At 42.8% G+C, this 20,347-nt stretch overlaps 1 protein-coding gene across 1 annotated transcript; it reads left to right on the top strand.

Moving 5' to 3' along the window:
• Positions 1-16,817: 16,817 nt before the first annotated feature.
• LOC123430096 lies at positions 16,818-17,783 on the top strand. Its single transcript, XM_045114009.1, has one exon. It carries the CDS (start codon positions 16,895-16,897, stop codon positions 17,465-17,467), a length of 573 nt encoding a protein of 190 aa, XP_044969944.1. The 5' UTR covers positions 16,818-16,894; the 3' UTR covers positions 17,468-17,783.
• Positions 17,784-20,347: the final 2,564 nt, after the last annotated feature.

Genomic DNA, 20,347 nt, shown 5'->3' with positions numbered 1-20,347 from the left:
CGACAGTCACCCTGAATTTTAATACGTTCCTAGAGAAAGCTAAGTTGAAAGATGATGGAAGCAACTTTGTAGACTGGTCTCGTAATCTTAAGCTAATCTTACAAGCTGGGAAGAAGGATTATGTCCTTAATGCTGCGCTAGGAGATGAACCACCCGCTACGGCTGACCAGGATGTTAAGAACGCTTGGTTAACACGTAAGGAGGACTATTCAGTAGTTCAATGTGCAGTCTTGTATGGCTTGGAACCGGGACTTCAACGTCGCTTTGAGCGTCATGGAGCATTTGAGATGTTCCAGGAGTTGAAGTTCATCTTTCAGAAGAACGCCCGGATTGAGAGGTATGAGACCTCCGATAAATTCTATGCTTGCAAGATGGAGGAGAACTCGTCTGTCAGTGAACATGTGCTCAAAATGTCTGGGTACTCAAACCGTCTAGCTGAGCTGGGGATTGAACTCCCGCAAGAGGCTATCACTGACAGAATCCTTCAATCACTGCCGCCAAGCTATAAAGGCTTTGTGTTGAACTACAACATGCAAGGGATGAACAAGTCACCCGGCGAGTTGTTTGCGATGCTGAAAGTCGCAGAGTCTGAACTCCGTAAAGAGCATCAAGTGTTGATGGTGAATAAGACCACTAGTTTCAAGAGAAACGGCAAAGGCAAGAAGGGTAATTCAAAGAAGAGCGGCAAGCCTGTTGCCAATCCGACGAAGAAACCCAAAGCTGGACCTAAGCCTGAAACAGAGTGTTACTATTGCAAGGGTATGGGTCACTGGAAGCGCAACTGCCCCAAGTATCTGGCTGATAAGAAGGCGGCCAAAGAAAAATCAGGTATATTTGATATACATGTTATTGATGTGTACTTAACCGGCTCTCATAGTAGTGCCTGGGTATTCGATACCGGTTCTGTTGCTCATATTTGCAACTCGAAATAGGAACTGCGGAATAGACGAAGGCTGGCGAAAGATGAAGTGACGATGCGCGTAGGAAATGGTTCCAAGGTTGATGCAATCGCCGTCGGCACAGTTTCACTTCAGTTATCATCAGGATTAGTTATGAACTTGAATCATTGTTATTTAGTGCCTGCGTTGAGCATGAACATTATATCTGGATCTTGTTTATTGCGAGACGGTTACTCTTTTAAGTCAGAGAATAATGGTTGTTCTATTTCTATGAGTAACATCTTTTATGGTCATGCACCCAATGTGAGAGGATTGTTCATATTGAATCTTGATAGTGATACACACATACATAACATTGAGACCAAAAGAGTTAGAGTTAACAATGATAGCGCCATATTTTTGTGGCACTGCCGCTTGGGTCATATTGGTGTAAAGCGCATGAAGAAACTCCATGCCGATGGACTTTTGGAGTCACTTGACTTTGATTCACTTGACACGTGCGAACCATGCCTCATGGGCAAGATGACTAAAACTCCGTTCTCCGGAACAATGGAGCGTTTAAGTGACTTGTTGGAAATCATACATACCGATGTGTGCGGTCCGATGAGCGTAGAGGCACGCGGCGGATATCGTTATTTTCTCACCTTCACTAACGATTTGAGTAGATATGGTTATGTCAACTTAATGAAGCACAAGTCTGAAACATTTGAAAAGTTCAAGCAATTTCAGAGTGAAGTTGAAAATCATCGTAACAAGAAGATCAAGTTCCTACGGTCTGATCGTGGGGGTGAATATCTGAGTTTCGAGTTTGGTGCTCACTTAAGACAATGTGGAATTGTTTCACAGTTGACACCGCCTGGAACACCACAGCGTAATGGTGTGTCCGAACGTCGTAATCGTACTTTATTAGAGATGGTGCGATCTATGATGTCTCTTACCGATTTGCCTTGTCATTTTGGGGTTATGCATTAGAAACAGCTGCATTCACTTTAAATAGGGCACCATCAAAATCCGTTGAGACGACACCATACGAACTGTGGTATGGCAAAAGGCCAAAGTTGTCGTTTCTTGAAGTTTGGGGATGTGATGCTTATGTCAAAAAGCTTCAGCCTAAAAAGCTGGAACCCAAAGCGGAAAAGTGCATCTTCACAGGTTACCCAAAAGAGACAGTTGGGTACACCTTCTATCTCAAATCCGAGGGCAAAGTGTTTGTTGCTAAAAACGGAGCTTTTCTCGAGAAGGAGTTTCTCTCGAGAGAATTGAGTGGGAGGAAGATAGAGCTTGATGAGGTTGTCGAACCTCTCATCCCTCTAGATGGTGGCGCAGGGCAAGGGGAAACCTCTGTCATTGCGACGCCGGTTGAGGAGGAAGTTAATGATGATGATCATGAAACTCCGGTTCAAGTTCCTGTTGAACCACGCAGGTCGACGAGACCACGTGCTGCTCCAGAGTGGTACGGTAATCCCGTCATGTCAATCATGTTGTTATACAACAATGAACCTGCAAATTATGAAGAAGCAATGGTGGGCCCAGATTCCAACAAATGGCTAGAGGCCGTGAAGTCCGAGATTGGATCCATGTATGAGAACAAAGTATGGACTTTGGAAGTACTACCTGAGGGCCGCAAGGCTATTCAGAACAAATGGATCTTTAAGAAGAAGACGGACGCTGACGGCAATGTGACCGTTTATAAAGCTCGACTTGTGGCAAAGGGTTTTTCACAAGTTCAAGGAGTTGACTACGATGAGACATTCTCACCCGTAGCGATGCTTAAGTCCGTCAGAATCATGTTAGCAATAGCTGCATTTTTCGATTATGAAATCTGGCTGATGGATGTCAAAACGGCGTTCCTTAACGGTTTCCTTAAGGAAGAGTTGTATATGATGCAACCCAAAGGTTTTGTCAATCCTAAGAATGCTAACAAGGTGTGCAAGCTCCAGCGACCCATTTATGGGCTGGTGCAAGCATCTCGGAGTTGGAACAAACGCTTTGATGAGGTGATCAAAGCATTTGGGTTTATACAAGTGGTTGGAGAATCTTGTATTTACAAGAAAGTGAGTGGGAGCTCTGTGGCGTTTCTAATATTATATGTGGATGACATATTGCTGATTGGAAACAATGTAGAGTTTTTGGAGAGCATAAAGGATTACTTGAATAAAAGTTTCTCTGTGAAGGACCTAGGAGAAGATGCTTACATTCTAGGCATTAAGATCTACAGGGATAGATCGAAACGCCTGATAGGACTTTCACAAAGCACATACCTTGATAAAGTTTTGAAGAGGTTCAAAATGGAACAGTCCAAGAAAGGGTTCTTGCCAGTTTTACAAGGTACGAGATTGAGTAAGACTCAGTGCCCAGCAACTGATGAGGATAGAGAGCATATGAGCACCGTCCCCTATGCTTCAGCCATAGGTTCTATCATGTATGCAATGCTGTGCACTATTCCGGACGTTAGTTTGGCCATAAGTATGGCAGGCAGGTTCCAGAGTAATCCAGGAGTGGATCACTGGACGGCGGTAAAGAATATCCTGAAGTACCTGAAAAGGACTAAGGAGATGTTTCTTGTGTATGGAGGTGACGAAGAGCTCGCCATAAAGGGTTACGTCGATGCAAGCTTTGACACAGATCCGGACGACTCTAAGTCGCAGACCGGATACGTATTTATTCTTAATGGGGGTGCGGTAAGCTGGTGCAGTTCCAAGCAAAGCGTCGTAGCAGATTCTACATGTGAAGCGGAGTACATGGCTGCCTCGGAGGCGGCTAAGGAGGGTGTCTGGATGAAGCGGTTCATGACGGATCTTGGAGTAGTGCCAAGCGCACTGAATCCAATAACCTTGTTCTGTGACAAAACGGGTGCCATTGCCCTAGCAAAGGAACCACGGTTTCACAAGAAGTCCAAACACATCAAACGACGCTTCAACCTCATCCGCGACTACGTCGAAGGGGAGGACGTAAATATATGCAAAGTGCACACGGATCTGAATGTAGCAGACCCGCTGACTAAGCCTCTTCCACTGGCAAAGCATGATCAACACCAGAACTGTATGGGTGTTAGATTTATTACAATGTAATTCACATGATGATGTGAGGGCTAGATTATTGACTCTAGTGCAAGTGGGAGACTGTTGGAATTATGCCCTAGAGGCAATAATAAATATAGTTATTATTATAATTCTTGTATCAAGATAATCGTTTATTATCCAAGCTATAATTGTATTGAATGAAGACTTATATACATGTGTGGATACATAGACGAAACACTGTCCCTAGCAAGCCTCTAGTTGGCTAGCCAGTTGATCAAAGATAGTCAGGGTCTTCTGATTATGAACAAGGTGTTGTTGCTTGATAACTGGATCACGTCATTAGGAGAATCACGTGATGGACTAGACCCAAACTAATAGACGTAGCATATTGATCGTGTCATTTTGTTGCTACTGTTTTCTGCGTGTCAAGTATTTGTTCCTATGACCATGAGATCATATAACTCACTGACACCGGAGGAATGCTTTGTGTGTATCAAACGTCGCAACGTAACTGGGTGACTATAAAGATGCTCTACAGGTATCTCCGAAGGTGTTCGTTGAGTTAGTATGGATCGAGACTGGGATTTGTCACTCCGTGTGACGAAGAGGTATCTCGGGGCCCACTCGGTAATACAACATCACACACAAGCCTTGCAAGCAATCTGACTTAGTGTAACTTGCGGGATCTTGTATTACGGAACGAGTAAAGAGACTTGCCGGTAAACGAGATTGAAATAGGTATGCGGATACGGACGTCACGAGGGTTTCCGGAATGGTCCGGAAACGAAGATTGATATATAGGATGACCTCATTTGATTACCGGAAGGTTTTCGGAGTTACCAGGAATGTACCGGGAATGACGAATGGGTTCCGGGTGTTCACCGGGGGGGCAACCCACCCCGGGGAAGCCCATAGGCCTTGGGGGTGGCGCACCAGCCCTTAGTGGGCTAGTGGGACAGCCCAAGAAGGCCCTATGCGCCATAGGAAGAAAATCAAAGAGAAAAAAAGAGGAGGTGGGAAAAGGGGGAAGGACTCCTCCTTCCAAACCTAGTTGGATTCGGTTTGGAAGGGGGGGACTCCCCCCCTTGGCTCGGCCGAACCCCTTGAGGGTCCTTGGACCCCAAGGCAAGGCTCCCCCTCTTCCCCCTATATATACGGAGGTTTTAGGGCTGATTTGAGACAACTTTGCCACGGCAGCCCGACCACATATCTCCACGGTTTTACCTCTAGATCGCGTTTCTGCGGAGCTCGGGCGGAGCCCTGCTGAGATTAGATCACCACCAACCTTCGGAGCGCCGTCACGCTGCCGGAGAACTCATCTACCTCTCTGTCTCTCTTGCTGGATCAAGAAGGCCGAGATCATCGTCGAGCTGTACGTGTGCTGAACGAGGAGGTGCCGTCCGTTCGGCACTAGATCGTGGGACTGATCGCGGGACGGTTCGCGGGGTGGATCGAGGGACGTGAGGACGTTCCACTACATCAACCGCGTTCACTAACGCTTCTGCTGTGCGATCTACAAGGGTACGTAGATCGAGTATCCCCTCTCGTAGATGGACATCACCATGATAGGTTTTCGTGCGCGTAGGAAATTTTTTGTTTCCCATGCGACGTTCTCCAACACAGAGATACCCCTCTGTCATACGGAGTGACAAAACCCAATATCGATTCACGCCAACCCAACAGACACCTTCGGAGATACCTGTAGAGCACTGATATGTCTCCGTCGTATCTATAATTTTTGATTGTTTCATGCCAATATTCTACAACTTTCATATAATTTTGGCAACTTTTTATACTATTTTTGGAACTAACATATTGATCCAGTGCCCAGTGCCAGTTCATGTTTGTTGCATGTTTTTTGTTTCGCAGAATATCCATACCAAACGAAGTCCAAACGCAATAAAAAAACCTATGGTGATTTTTTATGGAAAATTTATGATTTTTGGGAAGAAGAATCAACGCGAAACGATGCCCGAGGGGGTCACAAGCCGAGGAGGCATGCCCCCCTAGGCCGCGGCCGGCAGGCTTGTGACCAATCCCTAAGGCGGTTGGGGCCCTTGTTTTGCCGCAAGAAAGCTAATATCCGGAAGAAAATCGTGTTAAAATTTCATCCTAATCGGAGTTATGGATCTCCGGGAATTTAAGAAACGCTCAAAGGCAGAATCTGGGTGCGCAGAAACAGAAGGACATAGAGAGAGAGATCCAATCTCGGAGGGGCTCTCGCCCCTCCGCCGCCATGGAGACCATGGACTAGAGGGGAAACCCCGTCTCCCATCTAGGGAGGAGGTTAAGGAAGAAGAAGAAGAAGGGGGCTCTCTCCCCCTCTCTCCCGGCGGCGTCGGAACGCCGCCCGGGACATCATCGTGTGACGGTGATCTACACCAACACCTCCGTCATCTTCACCAACACCTCCATCATCTTCCCCCATCTATATTCAGCGGTCCACTCTCCCGCAACCCGCTGTACCCTCTACTTGAACATGGTGCTTTATGCTTCATATTATTAACCAATGATGTGTTGCCATCCTATGATGTCTGAGTAGATTTTCGTTGTCCTATCGGTGATTGATGAATTGCTATGATTGGTTTAATTTGCTTGTGGTTATGTTGTTGTCCTTTGGTGCCCATCATATGAGCGCCCGCGTGGATCACACCATAGGGTAAGTAGTATGTTGATAGGACTATGTATTGGAGGGCAAGGGTGACAGAAGCTTCAGCCTAGCATAGAAATTGATGCGTACAGGATTGAAGGGGGACCAATATATCTTATTGCTATGGTTGGGTTTTACCTTAATGAACGTTAGTAGTTGCGGATGCTTGCTAATAGTTCCAATCATAAGTGCATAGAATTCCAAGTAAGGGATGACATGCTAGCAGTGGCCTCTCCCACATAAAACTTGGTATCGGTCTAGTAACGTAGTCAATTGCTTAGGGACAATTCCGCAACTCCTACCACCACTTTTCCACACTCGTTAAACTAAAGTATTTGTTTCTAACCAGCCCGTAGTTTTTATTTACGTGTTCTTTCTTTTCTTCCAAACCTATCCTATCACACCTACAAAGTACTTCTAGTTTCATACTTGTTCTAGGTAAAGCGAACGTAAAGTGTGCGTAGAGTTGTATCGGTGGTCGATAGAACTTGACGAATATTTGTCCTACCTGTAGCTCCTCGTTGGGTTCGACACTCTTACTTATCAAGAAAGGCTACAATTGATCCCCTATACTTGTGGGTTATCAAGACCTTTTTCTGGCGTCGTTGCCGGGGAGCAATAGCGTGGGGTGAATATTCTCGTGTGTGCTTGTTTGCTTTATCACTAAGTAGATTTATTTGCTGTTCTAAGTTGTTCTCTATCTTTAATTATGGATACGGAACACGAAATACCAGAAAAATTAGGTGTACTTGCTACTCATGGAGATGGGGAACCTCCTAAAACCCTCGATGCTCGTTATGTGGAAAATATTATGCACTTCTTTAATAATCCTGAGAAAACCCCATTAAATTATATAATGGGATACACGTTGGATCAACGTGAATACTTTAGGGATTATCGCCTGACTCAAAAAGGGAAACTATTATGGGAACAAATTCATATGTTGAAATGGTATGCTTGGGAGCTATGCTCGAGATATGATATTACTTGTTGCTCTAGGATGAAGGCTAAACACCTTCCCTTTTCTTGTAAATTTAATGCTAATGAAACCTTGGCTTCTTATGCTAATGGTATATATGATTACTATTATGTGGAACAAATAGAAGAGTTTGTTGCTTTTATGGGTGCTTATGAAATTGAAGCTCTGTTTAAAAGGTGTGATGATAATGATGATGCTACTTGCCGATCTGAAAATTTGGTTATGCTTCGTTATTGTTATACTAATTATGAATATAATGCCCATATTGATTGATTTATGGATAAATTCTATGCTTCCCAAGAAGAGACTAATATTTTGCAGGAAACTATGGAAGAAGAAAATGTCGAAACTGTGAGCTCATTAGATGAAAAAGATGACGGGGAGAGCGAAGAACAAAAGGAGGAACAGCGGACTAGCTACCTGTGCCCACCTTCTAATTAGAGTAACTCTTCAACTCATACATTGTTTAATTTCCCTTCGTTCTTACCGAAGGATGAATTCCATGTTGATTGCTATGATCCCTTGGATTCATTTGAAATATCCCTTTTTGATGAACTTGATGCTTGCTATGCTTGTGGCCATAATGCCAATAGGAATGATGCTTCTGAAGATGAACTTGCTATAGTTCCTTATGTTAAACATGAAATTGTTGCTATTGCACCCACTTATGAGAGTCCTATTATCTTTTTGAACTCTCCCAACTACACTATATCGGAGAAGTTTGCTCTTATTAGGGATTACATAGATGGGTTGCCTTCTACTATTACACATGATGATTTTGATGAATATAATATGGATGTGCTAGCTGCTCCTACTTGCAATTATTATGAGAGAGTAACTACATCTCCACCTCTCCATGTTTCCAATACGATAAAATTGCAAGAAACCGCTTATGCTATGTATTGGCCTTTACTTGATGTGCATGAATTGTTCTTTTATGACATGCCAATGCATAGGAAGAGAGTTAGACTTCGTCATTGCATGATATATGTTACCTTGTGCTCACTACTAAATTACAAATCATTGTTAATTACAATTGGCTTTGATATACCTTGGGATCCGGGTGGATCCATTACTTGAGCACTTTATGCCTAGCTTAATGGCTTTAAAGAAAGCGATGTCTGGGAGACAACTCGGAAGTTTTAGAGATTCATTTATTTCTGTTGAGTGCTTTTATATAGTTTAAAAACAAAAAATATATATAGAGGGGAACTTAAAACTTTTTTCAAAAAGAGAAGCGATTGAAAGGTGATGCATTGCGGAAGTGAGGGTCGACCTTGAACATTTGTGTTCATGCTCACGGAAACAATGTAGAATTTTTCATGGAAGTTTCTCGCAAAAATAATTATCCCCTTGTACAATTCCATTGTAGTATAAAAATAATGTGCCAAGTAAATCCTTTATGATTAGTTTGGGTGATAGTTGTTTGATCATGCTGAAAAAAGACAGAAACTTTGTGCTCACGAAATTATTTTAATTCCTATCCAGAAAGAGCTTTTGAGTTGATTCTTTTTGCTGTTGATTGATATGCAAATAGCCCTAATTTTCACAATTTTTTCAGAATTGTTGGAGTATCAGAAGTATGGTATGCGTTCATATTACTACAAACTGTTATGTTTTTGACAGATTCTGTTTTCTATGCATTGTTCTCTTATTTTGATGAATCTATGGGTACTATCGGGGGGTATGAACCATGGTGAAGTTGGATTACAGTAGATATAATGCTAATATGAATTTGGAATGAGTCCACAACCGTAATTAAAGTGGTGATTTACTTTATTATACTAACGGATCTCATGAAGGTTTTGTTGAGTTTTGTGTGACTGAAGTTTTCAAGTTTTGGGTGAGACCATGATGGATGAAGGAATAAGGAGAGGCAAGAGCCTAAGCTTGGGGATGCCTGAGGCACCCCAAGGTAATATTCAAGGAAGACTCAAGCGTCTAAGCTTGGGGATGCCCCGGAAGGCATCCCCTCTTTCTTCTACAATCTATCGGTAATTTTACTCGGAGCTATATTTTTATTCGTCACATGATATGTGCAAATGCTTGGAGCGTCTTTTGTGTTTATTTTTCCTTTTTCCTTTATGCACCATGATGGTATGAGATAGTCCTTGGTTGATTTATATAATGCTCTTTGCACTTCACTTATATCTTTTGAGTATGGCTTTATAGAATGCTTCATGTGCTTCACTTATATCATTTGAAGTTTGGATTGCCTGTTTCCCTACACATAGAAAACCGCCGTTTGTAGAATGCTCTTTTGCTTCACTTATATTTGTTAGAGCGGGGCATATCTTTTGTAGAAAGAATTAAACTCTCATGCTTCACTTATACCTATTTAGAGAGTTAACAGGAGTTGCTCATTCACATGGTTAGTCATAAAATCCTACATAAAACTTGCAGATCACTGAATATGATATGTTTGATTCCTTGCAATAGTTTTGCGACATGAAGATGTGATATTAGAGTCATGCTAGTGAGTAATTGTGTATTCGTAGAAATACTTGTGTTAAGGTTTGTGATTCCCATAGCGTGCACGTATGTTGAACCGTTATGTGACGAAGTCGGAGCATGATTTATTTATTGATTGTCATCCTTTGTGTGGAGGTCGGGATCGCGCAATGGATAATTCCTGCCAACCCTTCCCCTAGGAGCATGCGTGTAGTATCTTGTTTCGATGACTAATAGACGTTTGCAATAAGTATGTGAGTTATTTATGACTAATGTTGAGTCCATGGATTATACGCACCCTTCCACCATTGCTAGCCTCTCTAGTACCGCACAACTTTCGCCGGAGCATTACACCCACCATATACCCTTCCTCAAAACAGCCACCATACCTACCTATTATGGCATTTTCATAGACATTCTGAGATATATTGCCATGCAACTTCCATCGTTCCGTTTATTATGACACGCACCATCATTGTCATATTGCTTTGCATGATCGTAAGATAGCTAGCATGATGTTTTCATGGCTTGTCCGTTTTTTTATGTCATTGCTACGCTAGATCATTGCACATCCCGGTACACCGCCGGAGGCATTCATATAGAGTCATATTTTGTTCTAAATATCGAGTTGTAATTAAATAAAAGTGTGATGATCATCATTATTAGAGCATTTTCCCATGTGAGGAAGTAATAAAAGAGGCCAATGAAGCCCAAATAAAAAAAAAGGCCAAAGAAGCCCACCAAAAAAAAGAGAAAAAAATGATAATAAAAAAAATGAGAGAAAAGAGAGAAGCAACAATGCTACTATCCTTTACCACACTTGTGCTTCAAAGTAGCACCATGATCTTCATGATAGAGAGTCTCCTATATTGTCACTTTCATATACTAGTGGGAATTTTCATTATAGAACTTGGCTTGTATATTCCAATGATGGGCATCCTCAATTTCCCTAGGTCTTCGTGAGCAAGGGAGTTCGATGCACACCCACTTAGTTTCTTTTTGAGCTTTCATAAACTTATAGCTCTTGTGCATCTCTTGCATGGCAATCCCTACTCGCTCACATTGATATCTATTGATGGGCATCTCCATAGCCCGTTGATGTGCCTAGTTGATGTGACCATCTCCTCCTTTTTGCCTCACAATCACCACCATATTCTATTCCACCTATAGTGCTATGTCCATGGCTCACGCTCATGTATTGCGTGAAAGTTGAAAAAGTTTGAGAACACTAAAGTATGAAACAATTGCTTGGCTAAAACCGGGGTTGTGCATGATTTAAATACGTTGTGTCGGGAAGATGGAGCATAGCCAGACTATATGATTTTGTAGGGATAACTTTCTTTGGCCATGATATTTTGAGAAGACATGATTGCTTTGTTAGTATGCTTGAAATATTATTGTCTTTATGTCAAATGATAGACTATTGCTTCGAATCACTCGTGTTTCAGTATTCATGCCATGATTAGATTATATGATCAAGATTATGCTAGGTAGCGTTCCACATCAAAAATTATCTTTTTTATCATTTACCTACTCGAGGACGAGCAGGAATTAAGCTTGGGGATGTTGATACATCTCCGTCGTATCTATAATTTTTTATTGTTTCATGCCAATATTCTACAACGTTCATATACTTTTGGCAACTTTTTATACTATTTCTGGGACTAACATATTGATCCAGTGCCCAGTGCAAGTTCCTGTTTGTTGCATGTTTTTTGTTTCGCAGAATATCCATACCAAACGAAGTTCAAACGCAATAAAAAACATACGATGATTTTTAAGGAATATTTATGATTTTTGGGAAGAAGAATCAACGCGAAACGATGCCCGAGGGGGTCACAAGCCGAGGAGGCGCCCCCCCCCCCTAGGCCGTGGCTAGCAGGCTTGTGACCAATCCCTAAGGAGGATGGGGTCCTTCTTTCGCCACAAGAAAGATAATATCCGGGAGAAAATTGTGTTACAATTTCATCCCAATAGGAGTTACAGATCTCCGGGAATTTAAGAAACGGTGAAAGGCAGAATCTGGGAACGCAGAAACAGAAGGACACAGAGAGAGAGATCCAATCTCGGAGGGGCTCTCGCCCCTCCGCGCCATGGAGACCATGAACCAGAGGGGAAACTCTTCTCCCATCTAGGGAGGAGGTAAAGGAAGAATAATAAGAAGGGGGGCTCTCTCCCCCTCTCTCCCGGCGGCGCCGGAACGCAGCCCGGGACATCATCGCGTGACTGCGATCTACACCAACACCTCCGTCATCTTCACCAACACCTCCATCACCTTCCCCCATCTATATTCAACGGTCCACTCTCCTGCAACCCATTGTACCCTCTACTTGAACATGGTGCTTTATGCTTCATATTATTGTCCAATGATGTGTTGCCATCCTATGATGTCTGAGTAGATTTTCGTTGTCCTATCGGTGATTGATGAATTGCTATGATTGGTTTAATTTGCTTGTGGTTATTTTGTTGTCCTTTGGTGCCCATCATATGAGCGCGCATGTGGATCACACCATAGGGTAAGTAGTATGTTGATAGGACTATGTATTGGAGGGCAAGGGTGACAGAAGCTTCAGCCTAGCATAGAAATTGATGCATACGGGATTGAATGGGGACCAATATATCTTATTGCTATGGTTGGGTTTTACCTTAATGAACATTAGTAGTTGCGGATGCTTGCTAATAGTTCCAATCATAAGTGCATAGAATTCCAAGTAAGGGATGACATGCTAGCAGTGGCCTCTCCCACATAAAACTTGCTATCGGTCTAGTAACGTAGTCAATTGCTTAGGGACAATTCCGCAACTCCTACCACCACTTTTCCACACTCGTTAAACTAACGTACTTGTTTCTAACCAGCCCCTAGTTTTTATTTACGTGTTCTTTCTTTTCTTGCAAACCTATCCTATCACACCTACAAAGTACTTCTAGTTTCATACTTGTTCTAGGTAAAGCGAACGTAAAGTGTGCGTAGAGTTGTATCGGTGGTCGATAAAACTTGAGGGAATATTTGTCCTACCTTTAGCTCCTCGTTGGGTTCGAACTCTTACTTATCGAGAAAGGTTACAATTGATCCCCTATACTTGTGGGTTATCAAGCACCTTTATAGTCACCCAGTTACATTGTGACGTTTGATACACACAAGGCATTTCTCCGGTGCCCGGGAGTTGCATGATCTCATGGTCATAGAAACAGATACTTGACATGCAGAAAACAGTAGCAATAAACTGACACGATTACATGCTACTTTCATAGTTTGGCGATTAGGGAGTCTCAAATCCCAAAAAGTCTAACCCCTAGAGAATGAGCCTTGGGCCTCCTTTTATAGGCAAAGGGGTCACTAACAGTGTGCCCATGGGTCGCATAGTGAACAGTGTTCACCGCTCTTCTTCTACGGTGGTGTCAGGGGCAATAAATGCCTTGTCTGACCCCTGACCTGCAGCGAGGTGGTCGCGACACATACCCAGGTGTATCGACACCTGGGTCTTGTGCTGGCGCATGTGGGATGTGTTGGAGCGGTGGGATTGTGGTAGAAAAACGGTGGAGGACACCTCGCGAGCGAAAGGAGCTTGGTGGCCTGGTGTCCGTGTCGGAGAGCTTGAGTATCTTCCCGGCAAGGAAGGCTTGCTGGGGGCTTGAACATCTTCCCGACAAGGAGGGCTTGCCGGGGCCTTGATAGTCCTTAGGAGTCTTCCCGTCAAGGATGGCTTGCCGGGGCTTTGCGAAACCTTGCGAGCCTTCCCGGCAAAGAGGGCTTGCTGGGGCCTTGCGAATCTTCCCAGCAAGGAGGGCTTGTCGGGGCCTTGTGCCTGAAGCTTCTATACTTCTACGCCCTCAGAGAGGGGGCGTGGCTTCAGTGGGTCTTGGTTTGTCTTCCTGCCGGTCTTCCTCGTGCGTGGCTGCCAGGGGTGTTGCCGGTGCCCGTGCACAAGTCTAGGGCACAAGGGACCCCAGTTTCTAGTGCACCGACAATCATGATCAAGGAAATATAATAATAAGTAATTTATTATTGCCTCTGGGGCATATTTCCAACACTAGGCAGGAGGCCTTGCCTTTTCGATCCATGTTGTTTTGTGCTAGCTTCTGAAGGCAAACTTGCTTCTTTATGTCTGTACTCAGATACTGTTGCTTTCACTGACTCGTTTGTCCTCCAGTTTATGCATTTGAGCCCTCGAGGGCCTTGGCTTGTAATATAAATCTTGTATTTATTTTTCTAGAGTTGTCTTGTGATATCTTTGTGTGAGTCCCTGATCTTGATCATACCCATTTGCATGTATGATTAGCGTATGATTAAGGTGGGGGTGTCACAATCACCATGGCGATGCCTCACCATTTGTCGCTACTGTCGTTGGCAGTCATGTGGCACGTGGAAGAGCCGGAGTGCGTCGTGTCTTTGGTATAGAAGGGCACCATCAACACTGTCGTGCACCAGGCCGATGGTGATGGATGCATGTGTCGTCGATCTCTGCCCTTCTTTGTTCTCATTCTTGGCCTAATTTCTCTATGGAGAGGTGTGTGTGATAACATGTGGAAGTATAAATGATTAAGAGAATGAACTTCTAATTTCATTTATTCAATAATAGGGTATCTATACTCTATTACAAGGCGGTAACTACATAGGCGGTAACGAACGGTTGATAAGTACACTACCAACATAAAGCATAGATTATTAGGATTTTAATTTAATCCATAACACTCCCCCTAATCCATGCTTTACTAGATGAATATGCACTGTCTTGATAGGATCCTCGTATTATATGTCCACCCTTGGGAATGATCATCGTTTTAATCTTGAGAAATTATTGTATAGTCTTTAAAGTCTCCTCCAAAAACCACGTGGGAAAAATATGAGGAAAATAGTATATATATATGTTGCTAAAACTCCTTTAAACCCTGTGGGAAAAATAATAAGGAAAAAATGATGCAACATATAATGATTATCGTCTCTTTATAATCCGTATGAGAAAAACCTTTGAAGAAGGACACATTTTTTGTTGTGTTCAAAGAACAATAAATATGCCTTGAGTACTTCCTTTAAAAACCCTCATAGGGAAAATAGAAAGTACGCCATATGATCTTTGAGAAGATATTGCCTTATTAAAAACCGTTATGAGAAACATAAGGAAAAGAGTGCAATCTGATATGTTAATGGAAACTCCTTTAAAACCCAATCGAAAAATATAAGCACAAATCGATATGACATATGTGAACACTTGTATCTATATTGTCCCGTTAAAAACCATTTATGAGAAACCATTAGGGCCAAACTCATGAAGGGAAAAAAGAGTACAATATATGCAATCGGATGATTGTTAACGGGTTATACTTTGGGGGATTACACCCCCGTGAACTTTGAAAATCTCAAGGATGTGTCACACCAATTCTATTGACATGATCGTGACGTTATGAATAATCCGTTGGATTTTCCAATATTTCATCTGTACGTGTCCTCGATCTGTGCCCTTCTGTGTTCTCGTTCTTGACCTAATTGCTCTATGAAAAGGCGTGCGTGATAACTTGTGAATGTAAAAATGATTAAGAGAATGAACTTCTAGTTTCATTGATTGAATGATAGGGTATTTATACCCTAGTATAAGATGGTAACTACATAGGTGGTAACTAGCGGTTGCTAATTACACAACCGATATAAAGCATGAATTATTAAAATTTAAAATTAATTTTTAACCGTGTCGTCTACCTATTCGGTACGTACGTATTTAGAATGTACACACAAATTCCACTCCCAAATTACTCCTAAATGTTTTGGGAAAAGGAGAGAAAGCAATAGACAAATGAGAAAGGATTAAAATATCACTTTTAATTATGTCTCATTCACCTTTTATTACTAAGTTTTAATTACTAAGTTTTAGTAGAACTCATATTACTAAGTTTTAATTATGTCTCATTCACCTTTTATAGCCATTGAATATGACACTTTAAATGCATGTGTGTTGATATGATTGTATTTGTTTTTATTTTCTACATAAATGAGATCAAATTATATCTCATCTATATGAGTTGTCGGCATCCTCTATTCTTAAGTAACTGCAACCCACTATCCCTTTTTTCCTCTTCTTGCAACTATAACACATCATCAAGTCATGTATGTGATCATGAGTTATAATTTGTATACTAATCCATTTATGCAACCATGCCACCTCAGCAACCATGCATCTTAATTTGTTTCACTTATTTTTGTGCAGGCATAGACGGTCATGTTACAATTCTTTGTAGCATGGTCTACATATATTTCTATGTTGTACATTTGAAGCAAATATATGTAGGTCATGTTACACATTTTTATTAATAATAGCACTCCGTTTAATTTCAATCCAAAAGATTTTTCTTTTTATACAACATTTTTTCATATGCTTCATGTAGTTCATTGTTTTTAAAATATATCCTGAAAACATCTTTAATTTTGCTTTTACAATACTTTTAGTTTTCTAGCATGTACTCCATCCTCCTAAATATAAGACCTTTTAAAAATTCCACTATGAACTACATACGAATGTATGTAGTCATATTTTAGGATGTAGATTCGCTCATTTTACTTTGTATCTAGTTTACAGTGTAATCTTTAAAAAGTCTTAAATTTAGGAACGGAATGAGTATTTATGTATGTTTTATCAGGATCCCGCGGGGACGTGGGGCGTCATCTAGTATGCTTAAAATATCCATCCCGAGTCCACGCATGCACGCTGCCCTGGCCCCAGCCAAACGCCAGTCTGTCATGTTCCCGTTTCCCCTGCCCTCCTCCTCCTCCTCCTCCTCCTCCTATATATGACTGTCCCTCCCAGACATCCTCTTCTATCGCCGATCGCCGTCTCAAAGCTCGAGCTCACACAACAACATCACCAAGATCACCACGAACCTAAAATCAGACGCCAACACAATGTGGCTCTGCATGTCCAGCGGCGGCGCGGCAGCGGCGGCGGCGGTGCGGGCAGAGGGGCAGCCTGCCTCCACGGCTATGGTACTGCTGCCAACCGGTGAGCTGCGGGAGTACCCTCGCCCGGCCACAGCAGCAGAGGCGCTCGAGGACGCCGTGGCTGGGGGCGCCGGTTGGTTCCTGTGCGACGCCGACGCGATGGGGTTCGAGGGGCCCGTGGCTGCCGTGGCCGGGACAGATGAGCTCCGCCCGGGGCAGATCTACTTCGTGCTCCCCGCTGAGGCTCGTAAGAACGGGCTACGGCGGGAGGACCTCGCGGCGCTCGCCGTCAGGGCGTCCGCGGCGCTCGTTAGTAAGGCCAGCGTCAACGCCTCCGGCAGCGGCGGGCGGAGGAGGCGCGCCGGCTCTGTTTCGCCGCTCGTGTTCGCCCCGCCGCCGGAAGTGGACGAGACGCTTACGTATAAGACCGTGCCGGCGCTGGCGGCGAAGAGGCGGCCGGTGGCGCGCGTGAAGAGTGCCGGGAGGATGCAGTCGCGCTTCGCTCCCGATCTCACCGCCATTCCTGAGTGCGAGTGAACCAACACAATGGCGTCGCCGTCGCGGATGGATCGATACATCGTAGCGAGAGGAAGAAAATCCAAATTTTCCATGCAGATGGCTCGAATATGGAGGGGCTCCCACGATTCTGGAAACAGAGCAAAGGAAGGTGTCGCCAGCCGCGGGATTCTGATTAGATGGACTGTGCGTTTGTTTCCTCGTTTGGGAGGTGGCCGATTGGGAGGTTAATTAGAGTCTGTAATTTATAGGAACAAAATTTTGGTCCGTTAGTCGAGTTTTTTGTGGTCTCAAAAAAATGTGAATATAAATTCCCGAGGTCCTGATTTTGCCAAAACATGCACACTGTTCTGTGGTTTCTACACTTGTCTGTCTCTGATGCCATTCTGTTTGCAGCTCGGTTAGGCTGTGGCCTGTGGATACAGGTGACGGCCGCCGTTTGTCGCTTGTTTCTGCGATGTCGGTCTCCTGCGTGAAAGCATGCCGCCGCATGGCAAGTGATAGCGGCGCACTCGCTGCTACGCCGCAACGGTTCTCAGCAGTGCACACTGCTACTCGGCGTGTCACGGGTGCATGCATGGGAGTGTAAACCCGAGCGTCGTAGAGTACGCGCGTGTGATCATGGCGTACGTTTCAAGGTCAACCCGGGCCGTCACGGCGTCACCCATGCCGATCGCACGTCGCTACGGGTTTAGGCTGCGGCGAACAGGCCATGCATTGCACGAATTGCTGCTCCTCTTATGATTGGAGTGCATGCATGCATGCCTCATGGATGCGTCTTGGCATGTTCCCACTCTACATGCTCTCTACGCTCGTTGGCGCGTATACCAACCAAAGACAGCCAGGAAATTTTGTCGACAGGATCGTCCCGGGCCGCTTGCTTGTTTCATTTCAAGCAAGGCTGGCTGGCAACGTGCGTGTGCTGGATTCAGATTCTTCCCATGTGCTCACTCCGTTTTAAAATAAATATCACAGATTTTATATTAAACTAGCAAAATGGCTCGTGCGTTGTCACGGAAGATAAAAACATAATCTTCAATGAGGGTGACCACATTATGTTCATATATCATCGCTTGATTTTAGAATTTTACGCACAAATGCAAGAAAATGTTTCTTCTTTTAAATTTACTAGTTGAGTGCCCGTGCGTTGCCACGGGATAAAAAATATAATTAGAAAATAATTGTGGTAATTGAGAATCTCATAATTCTAGTTTTCTGTTAACACTCCTCTGTTGAACATTCTTGAAGTATTTTATTAGTAGTTTTTTTGTGCTATTTAGAAAAATCGTGCAAGTTTTCTCTTCAAGGGAGAGAAAAGGCATATTACGAAAAGCTTGACTCATATGTACAACACATAGTCATTCATAATGTTATTCAAGCCATAAGTGAAAAGTACACATGAAAAACCCAACACACATGATATTCTTGCACATCACATATCATGAACTACACATTGGCTTGGCTAAAAACACATGGACATAAATTTTGAAGTAACCTCCCACGCATCCCATCTAGAGCATCAAACACTCATGAAGTATGGTTCCTCCTGCCACACAAATGAAAACTGATAAGCCCATCTAACCTATCTAAAATCAGACCCAAGGAAAACCTTCTCCAGCCCACCCTGGAAAAAATACAAAGAATAAGTGAAACATAAGTTGTATGTGGAAAAGGGTGTGCTAAATGACCTTTTTCTAAAAACACAAACGCAGAGTGTGTCCCTTCATTTTGCATGTAGAATTAAACACAAAACCGCAGGTCGTCGACCTCTAGCATCATGTGTCAAACTCCATCAACAAATATGGTGCGCAAAATGACCTGTCTTTTTAAAAGACATACGCAGAGTGTGTCCCTTCATTTTGCATGTAGAATTAAACACAAAACCGCACGTCCTCGACCTCTAGCATCTTGTGTCAAACTCCATCAACAAATATGTGTTATGAAAACAACATAATGGAAAAGACAAATTAAGATACTACAAGAACAACAACATAGACTTGAAAATGAAAAAAAAGAATGAAGAACAATGACTGGACAAAGTGGATGGACTACATTAGTACAGTACATATGAATTCGCAACCAAAGTTCAGAAAAAGGAGTCCCGGTACTTCCATGTTCCATCCTAATGTTGTCACACGCTTAGTAGTAGTCACTTCAATACTTAATTTGATGCTAGGATCCAAGTTTCAATATATACCTAAAGATGACATGTCTTGGTTCATTTATTTTAGATTAAAACTACATTACCGTTGAGAAGAAACTGTTGAGACCTATGATTACGCAAAGGATAATAGATGTGTTTTGGGCCATGGTGATGATTGCAAAAATGTACTGGTCAGATATCCATTTCAGGGTTACCACAATACTCCTTATCTTAATCCCTCATTAAATTTCTGAAATTGAGCTCGCCGTGCTACATATTTTTTTCATACAAGTTTTAGGGCTAAGAGAAATTTGGAGTTCCCGTCCTCTGTTGGTACCTCTCTCAAACCCTCACTGCATTTGATTCATCCATTCCTAACCCTCACCTATTATCTTGCTACTTACCATCAGGTTATCACACTCTACTTGATTTGCTATTTTTTTGTTATACCTTCTATAATTATGTCCGTAGATGAATCAAGGTTTGTATTATTTTCCATCCTAAGTACATGTTCTATCGGTAGTTCTTCTAGATTGTTAGTAAATTGTGATATATGACTTCCTATGTCACAATATGAAACATAGATGTATATTGTACATGAATGGAGGGATACTAATGAATAATGTATATATCAGTTGGCTACTAATGTCTTGTTTGATGACACAATGATTAGGTTTAAGTTGTCATATAGCCATCTCATCATGTCCCTTTTTCTAGTGTTTAAAACTTGGCTACATGAATTTGGACATTTGTTACAG

This window comes from Hordeum vulgare, chromosome 2H, assembly GCF_904849725.1.
Source record: "Hordeum vulgare subsp. vulgare chromosome 2H, MorexV3_pseudomolecules_assembly, whole genome shotgun sequence".
NCBI lineage: Eukaryota > Viridiplantae > Streptophyta > Magnoliopsida > Poales > Poaceae > Hordeum > Hordeum vulgare.
This window is presented reverse-complemented; position numbering and strand designations above follow the sequence as displayed.